Source organism: Nothoprocta perdicaria, unplaced genomic scaffold, assembly GCF_003342845.1.
Source record: "Nothoprocta perdicaria isolate Ctin4 unplaced genomic scaffold, notPer1 scaffold_138, whole genome shotgun sequence".
NCBI lineage: Eukaryota > Metazoa > Chordata > Aves > Tinamiformes > Tinamidae > Nothoprocta > Nothoprocta perdicaria.
This window is the reverse complement of record NW_020454516.1, coordinates 1,333,001-1,342,414: the sequence shown is the minus strand read 5'-3', so window position 1 is coordinate 1,342,414 and position 9,414 is coordinate 1,333,001. Positions and strand designations below refer to the sequence as shown.

Here is a 9,414-nt window from a genome sequence, read left to right as displayed (position 1 = left end):
CAGCCTCCTTCTGGAAGACCCTTCTAAGCATTAGAAATAAGTACAGAGAGGGCGTCTGCTTTGTCATCTTCACGGACCCTGCAGTATTAATTTAACATTAATTTCTCTCGCTTACCTTTTTAAGCAGACCCGTAGCGCAAAGGATGTGTGTCAGTAAGTAAAGCTTCAGTCCTTAGAGAGCTCCTGCAGCTGAGGTAGTAGAGCCYGGGAGTGCAATACTGTGGGGGGGCAGGATGGCCAGCTCTCTGCTGGGACGGTGGGAGGGTCGCCCGGCCCGGGCGCAGCGTTCGGGGTGCTGGTAGCTGCACAGGCGGAGCTGGGACACGGGGCGCTGCTCCTGGGATGCGGCGCCCAGTTCCCTATTGCTCCTGCTGGGAATGCTGTATTTCACATGCTCTGAGCTCGGCCGTGGCTGCAGTGCCCTCGCGCTACCCCCGCCTCGCGCTGCGGGGTGGAGCGGTGGGTACCTCCGCTGGGGCGGTTGATGGAGGGGGGGCAGCTGCTGGTGTCCCCAAGTCGCCCAGAGAATCTCATCCCTGAGAAGGCGCCTCCGGCCCCGGGTGCTGTCTGCCTCCTGCCGTCCCGCCAGGCTGGCTTCGCTGGTCACAGCCAAACCCGCCGCCCTCTCTTTCAATGAATGGATTATGGCACTTTGAGTACACCCCTGTTCATACTGTTACAGTCATGGATGTTAATTTATCATCACTTGTGGTATTTCTAAATTTGTACAGGAATCACAAGCCCTGTCCTGATCACTTTTGATTTCTTAATGTTTCTCTTGTATTTACATGCAGACAGCTTTATTTTATAAGCTTAGTATAACACTGGTATGTATCATTAAAGAAGTTGGTCTTTAAAAACAACGGTGAGCGGACAGAGTTCTTTGGAGGGACGTTGACGGCACCTGCTCCGTTACCTGGTGGCTGCAGCGCCCTCCCTTGCAGCCGCCCCTGGAAGAGGGGGACACACGAGGACACGGGTGCTTCCAGTCTTAGAAAGGTAGTAGTAAAAACTCTTAATTTATTTCAGTTACATCTTCCTTAGTGTAGCTGTGTAGGGCATAGAGCAGCTTAAAAACATGACAATTACCTCTATGCCTTTTCCTCCTCCTCCTTTTATCTTATAGGCAGCCTTTGGCATCTTTAAGATTGGGGCAGAATTGGCCACGTAYTGCAAATCTTGTTAAAAGCAGCAGAAGGGGGTGCGTGTTGTGGAGACTGGAGGAAGCTCTGCCCCCCCACTCATTTCACTACTTTGAAAGYCCAATCGCTAATGATTTTGATTTCAAAAACTCTATTGTGCAGGTAAGAGCTTCAGGGAACAGACAGGGATTAGAGAGGTGGCTTCAGCTGGGAGAGAGACCCTGCAACAGGACTGCTCCCTAACAAAGCTGAATCCTATATGCAAGCAATCAAAAGACATTTATTTATATAAAGTTCTGTAAAAAAATAAATTTTAGAACAGCATAGTTTCATAGAGAAAAACATTTTCTACAGCATTCAACTGCAAGATTTTTTTATATTGTACCATCATTAAATAAGGTGGGACACCATGTGRATTTCATTGCACTAGAAGAAATGCAAAGCATCTTTTTAATATAAAGATATACAGAGCACTCTAGACAACTACAGCTGTGTTACAGCTATGTGTGTGTTTGGATTTGGTCCAAAGAAACCTGAGTCTGTTTCCAGAGAGAATGAAGGACATTGCACAGAGCTGCCCACTCGTTCGGGGAGGGCCGCGCAGGGAGCCCCTGCAGCTGGCGGCTCCGGGTGCCCCCCGGGCCCTTCTTGGCCCCTTCCTTCGTGTCCAGCTCCCCCTCGAGCTCCTCGGGGCTGCTGCCAGAGCCGCGCGCTGGCTCCCGCGGGACCATCACCTCTTCTGCTCCCAGATTTCGGCCATGTTTAGGTCCAAGCTGTTAAGGCCTTTCAGAGCTTGGAGGTTTCCAGTGTAAAAATCAACATCTGCCATAACCAACCTGCATTGAAACAAGAGCACAGTTAGTGTCCGAATATTCATTATCGTAGCAGGGAGTGTGCTGGATGCTTGACAAAGGCAAGCCCGCGGCGCAGCAGCGGCGCCGCACGCTGAACAGCTAACACACAGCTAACAGCCCTCAAACAGCCCAGGACAAGAGAACCCTCCTCCTGCTGTTCCCAGGCACCAAGGAGCAGGAGGTAGGAACAGCAGTTGTATTTTCCTAGGAAAAATTTAACCTGCGTTCACAGAACTGGATTTTTACCCTTATTAAACAAACAAGCATTTCAGCATAGGATAAGAGGGGAAAAAGAAACAGGTTTAAGAACCAGGCCAATGAAAACTGCTAGCAACGGACCCGTGGTAGAGCAAGGGACTACGCTGAATCCCCATCTACTCCCAGGCKGCTGCCAGTGCAGCTGGAAAACATGAAGCACAACCCAGGGCACCAGCAACGCAGCTGCCTCTGCAGCCACAACCTTCTCGCAGAGGATCCAGCTGCTGCGTTCATATTTCATTCATATTAAGCAGTGAGAAAGGCTCCCCGCACGTACCCGTTCTGRGGTCCTCCATCATTGACCACATTGAGGTGGGCTAGCTGCCTCTTCAGATGAAGTTTGTAGCTTGCATTAATTCTTAAAAACAGCATCTAGAAGAAACCACAGAAGGAGAATAAGGAACCATCCCCCTATTTGTGTCATTGCCCACAAAGAAATACATTGGAAACAAAGTTCTAAGTCCCTTAGCTTCAGTTTTACTCTTGTAAATCAYGTTGGTTTTTTGCTTTCCAGTCACATACTCTGTGTGTGTATATATACATACACACATATACATACACACATATATATGTGTTACATGCTGAATTTAGAGGATACAGTCTTTAGTGTGTCAATTTCTCTTCCCTGCTGGCTGAAGCACCTAGCAGAATGTGTTACAGCTAGAAAATAAATGACTCTTTTTGACCTTTTTACTGTACTATGACTATTGAAGGTTTCTTTTTTTCCCCCAGAGGAAGTGAAAAAAACAACAGTCCAAACAGACCTCTTAGTTTAGTGTAAGAGAAACTACACCCCAGTGCACTCCACGTCTCTATCAGTTGTCCTGTCCTTAGCTTCGCAGCTCTGCAGCAGCACTGACTGCAGGGCAAGCAAAGACAACAGAAACACCCACAATCAATTAAGACCTGCCTTSGTATTGTACTTAAGGACCTCGACACTGTTCAGCTTCCCAGAGGAATTCCCTGCCAGGGCTGCCCCTCGCGCGGGACCCCAGCAGCCACTCCTGCCTTTGCACCCGGGTGAACGGGCAGCCGCGGCTCCCGCGCGGCGCCCAGCTCACCTGCGTCTGCTCCTCGGGCAGCAGCTCGTAGATGGCTTCGTGCATCTTGGCCATCTGCTTGCAGATGTTCCTGAAGCAGGCCGAAGGAACGGGCGCTTTCACTTCATACTGCAAACAAAACAAAGGAGTCTTCCTCTCGGGAAGAGCCGAGCTCCTGAGGCAGCGACGCCGGCGCTGCTGGTGGCTCTTGTCACACGTCACGAGTCAAAAGCCGGCGGGGCCACACGCTGCCGCTCGTCACCGAGTCCGGTTTTAATTGGTTCTCTTTGCTCATTAACTTTTGCTTGGCTGCCATTAACCTACGGTAATTATCCTGGTAGCGGGTCAGCTCACAACGCAGCGGCGCCGCTCCAGGGAGGCAGAATTCCAGGAGGGACAAAGGGCCACGCGCCCCATGAGCCGCCCGCTCTTCCGTCGGGGCCGGATTCACACTAGGGTCAGTGCGACAGAAAATCCTCTCCCTATTTCTCCCAGTATTTCACCAGAAGAAAATACTCCTGCAAGATGCATGAATCCCAAGTGCTGCCCAAAAGGAAGCACCACGAAAACACTGCAGGGGCCAAGGAAAAAACACTGCACAAATCCGCGGGTAAAGAGAGAGGGGAACGTCCCTCCTCTCACAGGGACTGAGACCCRAGCAACAAGCCCCTGCGAGCACCCCGCAGCAGGAGAGCTGGAAAAGGAGCGCAGTTCCCTGCAGCCGGCACGGAGAGGGAAGGTCTGAGCACGGCCCTGCACAGGGGCCGCGGCTTCGCAGAGGTGCTGGGGGAGGCCTGGCTAAAGCTGCTCYGTCCCCTTCAGCATCCCCTTGTCGGGAAGGGGCTGCGGGGCTCCCACGGACCCTTCCCTTTCCAAAACCCTCCTCCTYTAATCAGGTGTTTAAAGGTGTGCAGGTCACAGCGCTGGCCTCTCGTTTTCAAGACACAACAGCCACAGTGACCGCAAAGCCAAGCCACACTACAGAGCACCCTTCTACAGGTGGAGACCACTGTAAAGGTCTTTAAAAAGTCCTAATGCATTTTAGAAGTGACTCAGAAAATAACAGACACAGAGGGAACAAAGTGGGCTCCTAAAMGGAACGGGTTTGCCCCAGCCCATCAAAGCTCTCACTGAAGAATTATTAATCTCCCTGCCTGTCACGGAACGCCTTAAAGAGAGGCGGACACCGCCAGGGGAAGCGGTCGGCTTTAAAAGCTCATCTGCTCTGAGCGCAGGGGTGCGGGGTCCCGGCAGCCCCCTCCAAGCCCCGGTGCGGAGCATCCTGCCCCTCGGGGACGGCGCTGACCAAGTGACCAAGGGCCTCCCGGGGCCTTGTGCACCGCCTCCACGGGCCACCCTCCGACTCCACGTGGAGCACCCGGGGCGTACGCAGCGACACATCCCCCGGCAAAGCACAGAGCACAGAATTATTTCCATAAATTCTTACCTTGGATAATAGTTTGTCAAATAAGCTATCCATTATGGCTACGAGCTTTGCTGAAATTTCAGCTATGTGGTCGTGATAATCCTGTAATGAAAGAGAACAGGTTTTATTTACTCTCTAATGGCAMTCATACTCTTCAGAGCACAACCGAAAAGCAGAACTTGTAGTTTAATTAGGAAGTGCCAAAGGAATTACCTTCGTAATGTGGTCAAAATGCCTGAGCATGCTGAAYTGTTTGGGCTGCAGTCGAGCTTCAAAATGAGCCCTGATAATAGGAATGTAGTGTACGATTAGCTGGAGGCAACGTGAAGAGAGAGCTGGAAACCCAGGAGGAGGAGAGAGAGAAAAATAACTTAATTATTCCAGGAACAGCCATTTGGTATGGACTGCACTTCCTTCAGCATAAGTAACAGCAAGCTAATACAATTTAATGTGCTTAACATTTAARGAAGAGGCAGCTCCTGAGCACACCAATGCCACCACTGAAGTTACTACAGCTCCATAGTCAAAGCATTCCCAGGAAAACCTGTTCGCTCATAGGTTGGCTCTTTTCTTTCCCCTATTTAGCACAGAAAAGCTTTAAATATAAGTGATCTGTTGGAGAGCAATTTGAGGCATCCCAGTGCACCCCTTAAATGGAAAAACCTTACGTTTTTATTCATCTTTTGCTCTCTTCCCAATAGAGCTGCATCACCCTCTGTTTTCTACACACAGCACTGCGACATGGATGTAACTTATCCTAAACACTTAGCTTCTACTAAGCAGCCAGAACAAGGTTTTACATTTTAAATACAAAAAWCCGTACCTAGATTTTTTGTAGTGATTGTTTTCAAGCCAACAACTTGCAAGGCACCAGCTCCAAGCACCAGCTGGCAACTTCTGGAGTTGAAATACTGCAAGAGAAAGAAAAAAAGTTACTGCAAGTGCACGTTGCCACTTTACGAGCCACAAACATATCCCAAAGCAGCACTCTGGGATGGAAAGCAGCTTGGAAACAGCATCAAAAGAAGTCTGCAGGACTCAACAGGTTATGACACAAGAAATGAAGGCCAACAGCCAAGTTTCACATGCTCCTCCAGCAGGGCTCTTTGCTAATAATCGCTCTCCCCTTTGCTCCACGGATCCTGTGATCACTGCATCACCTAAACGTGCGGCCCCGGGGCAGAAGGAGCAGCTTCAGCAGGCTCGGGTTTTTCTGACTCAGCTTAGACTAAGCACTCGAGACAAGGTCTTCTGAAATCCTGTTATTAAACACACAGCTGGCTACTCGTGATTTCACCTTGGAGGCSAGTTGCTGCTGCTTTACGGGGCCTTTCGGCGAGGCCTCCCAGGGGAAGGAGGGCAGCAAGGCAGACGTGCTACGTTCAGCCCTGCTCTGGCTCCTGCCTGGGATTCCTCACACCGGGGCCTCGCACGGAGCGGAGGGTAAAGCTTTGCTGAGCAAAGCGGTCATCCCAGAATGGAAAACACCAAAGGAGCAGTTTCCTGTCCTGCCTTCAGGCCCTCCCAACGGCCCGAGCGTGAGCTGTTTGGTGCAGGGATATGGGGCAGAGCAATGAGCAATTGCTCTAGCAAGAGGGTATCACTCCGATCTGATACCCGCAGTACTGACCTACTAAAGAACCASAGTTTGCAGCAACAAATCCAAGTGGCAATGTCCAAGCTGGCTTATGCTTTCTTATGAGGACGCTGATCACAGCATTACACACTTATTTTCATCACGAACACCCTCTGTGTACAAGAAGGCAAGAACAAAGATGGAACAAGGGGTTTYGCCCCTTGTGCTGCCTGCCTATGCACCCCTGAGTGCGCATCTCAGTGATAAAGCGCCCCGATGAACACAGCTTTTAGAGCATCCTTGGGAAAGGGRAAAGAAGGAAAACATTCAGGCATTTAGGACTTAATGAAGGAAACTGGTTCTGGTAAGTTCTATTCCAGAGCAAGGAGGGATTCCTCCAAGGCAGGGAAGGAATAATTAGCCTTGGTTTTCAGCACTGTAACCCAGGAAAACCGTGAACATGAAGTGTGCACCAGGCTGAATAAAGCTGACCTCACAGTGTTCCTGAAAGCGCTAAATTTGCTACTGCTTAGGCAGCTACATTCGCATTTATAACACTAAAAATGCTGACCTCTAAGAAATGATGTACAGGAGATTTTCAGCTATGTCAAAGCTATATCACTGGATGACTCATGGCTGGATCATCCTATGTTGGCTCCAGCAGAAAAGCATTATCATTAAGGGTGCGTGGGGTCTCCGCAGCAGTAAAATAGTCCTTTTCGACAGAATTCATCTTATTTTGGTATTCTGGTCTACCACCTAGCTCGAGGCACAAGATAATTCTGGATATTGGCCTGGGTGAGTCAGGAGATGGGGAAACAGTCGCTGTCACCCCCAGTTCCTGCAGTGCGAACAGRAGGAGCTTCCTTGCTCGCTCTGGGTTATGAGGAATTACGCTTCCTCAGCACCTTTGACCACCTTCTTCTTCCCTTTTTTCTTGAGCCCTTTTTTTTTCTTCCCTCAATTTACCTGTATTAAACAGAACACAAAACTACTGAGAACTGCAATTAGGTATTTCCTCAAACAATTCAGCAGTCAATACCCTTTTGTTCTCTCGGCCTTGCACAGAAGTTTTGCTCTATTGCTGTGGCCCTGGTCAAGGTACCTATCAAGTTTACATTTCTTTGTGCCTTTAAGGGAAGTGGGATGGAAAACTAATTCACAGCTACTGCTGGATAAACATTTGATCAGTCTACACTTCATGACCGTCTATCTTCTGGCGAGATCTCAAGTATCCTATAATCTGGAAACAAAGCACAAGGAATTCCATTGTTTTTATTGCCTTTGAGGCAGCGACATACATAGAGAGCACATGGCAGAGAACAGTGCCTTGTGGTATGTGGSTTTTATTTTTACCTTCAGTTCCCCCTTTCTTTCACAGACCGTGAGAAATCTTTTAAGTTCTGCCCTTCTGCATCTGATGGAGCACTGAAAGTGCAAAAGAAAAMCAAAGCAATGCAACTCAGTGCTTTTAAAAACACTAACCTCACACTGAGGTCATCCTGGAGGAGAACAGGAAGCCTATGTACTGACAGAGATTCCAGAGTCAGGCTAGTTTCGTTCATTCAGTTCTCCCAGACCACCTACTTTCTTTTCACGACAAATTAAGCCCTTGTCAAGCGACATAAACTCTGTGGCTTTCAATGGGGGGCAGAAAACTCAGGGCTCCAAGGGGCTCTGGGCTTGTGTCTAAGCAAAGCTGCCCTTTGGGAAACAGTGGCAAATTGGGAGGCCAAACCCACACAGAGCTCAAAGGCYGATCCTTTCCCTTCCACCTGCAGCAACTGTTGCTCTACAGCTCCTCTCTTCAACACAGAGGTTTCCCCTTGCCCAGAATTAGTTTTTTTGCCACACTCCTGCACCACAGTTTGCATAGATAGACCTCTCCTCCTACATATAGGAGGCCAGGACTTTTTCTTCTGCCTCCTGGTGGACATTAGAAGTAGAACTGTCAAACTGACAAGTATCACACGCTGTCTAAGCTCCACTGAGGTATTTAGCTTAGGTTAGAGCTCCCTAACAGTCTACAAGGTCTATAAAGAATGACAGATGCTCACGCTCCTCCCCTGCAATACTAACATTACTAAGCTACCTGATGGCCTGTTGGGGACAAAGCAGCAGGAAAGCAGCTTGTCTGAACCATGAAGAGAGCAATATCCCCTCCTTGTGCCTGCTGCGAGGAAAGCCCTGCTGCATCCTGAAACTGTGCCTCAAACCTTTTCTCCTCAGCACGTTACAGCAGGTAAATTCTAAGGCCATCTCCCAGGACAACCTATGCTACAAGGTACTTTTGCAGAGAAGAATCTGTTGCCCTTGTAGGGATCATGCTTATGTTCATCACTAACACCTGAGGTAACCTTTACAGGCAAAAAGCAAAGACAAAAACCTTGGAATACATTAACCACTAGGCTTTGGACATGTGCAACAGTTTTTAGCTGTGTTCATGTGCTCCTTTTATTACTATTTACTGGTCTTGCCTTGTTGTACCTGTCTTCTACCAGCCTTCCTCTTCCCTAGCAAGGAATAAACGAACAGGTCCTGGTCTTTTTATCATCTTTACCTTAAAGCACCTTAAYGGTGGCTTTGTCACACCCTTATTTTGACCCTTATGCTGACATTATTCCTACTTTCTGMAAAGCAAGGGACTATTTTTCATGTATCAATGTATGTATCAATGGGATCTGGAGTCAAACTGCATTTTCTCCAACAGCACTGCTTATACCTCCAGCCTGAAGGAATAACTGCTATGAAAACACTACCAGATGAAACTTCCAGTATTCCAGGTGGAGAAAGGAAAAGGAAGGACATCCTTTCTGAAGTTAATTCACCCAACATATCTGATCTTCAAATTTGTTTAAAAAGCCTTGTAACAGAGGAACAAGCACAATCATTTCAGTGTGATTTATATCATTTATATCATAAATATATATGAAGCCTTTGGGAGAATAATTCACAGTCTCTGGGCCTGAATCCCTGTGACCAGGGCAGGCAGGACACGTTCCTACCTTCAGTAAATCAGACAGGCGGGTAAGCATGTCAGTGGTGATGGAGGGAATGTTGTCCACACACTGGCAGTACTCAAGGATTATTCTTATTAACAGCAACACTGTCCTGCAAG

General features: G+C 48.6%; 1 protein-coding gene across 1 annotated transcript in view; it reads right to left on the bottom strand.

Moving 5' to 3' along the window:
* Positions 1-1,863: 1,863 nt before the first annotated feature.
* The window catches only part of VPS54 (VPS54, GARP complex subunit), a 32,658-nt gene continuing 25,107 nt past the window's right edge, over positions 1,864-9,414 (bottom strand). Inside the window, exons 17-23 of the mRNA XM_026034005.1 lie at positions 9,302-9,407; positions 5,544-5,631; positions 4,934-5,055; positions 4,742-4,822; positions 3,316-3,423; positions 2,532-2,626; positions 1,864-1,978 (exon numbers count right to left, since the gene is read on the bottom strand). Of these exons, the coding sequence (XP_025889790.1) occupies positions 1,873-1,978; positions 2,532-2,626; positions 3,316-3,423; positions 4,742-4,822; positions 4,934-5,055; positions 5,544-5,631; positions 9,302-9,407 (706 nt within the window). The 3' untranslated portion in view covers positions 1,864-1,872. The remainder of the gene's footprint in view (positions 1,979-2,531; positions 2,627-3,315; positions 3,424-4,741; positions 4,823-4,933; positions 5,056-5,543; positions 5,632-9,301; positions 9,408-9,414) is intronic.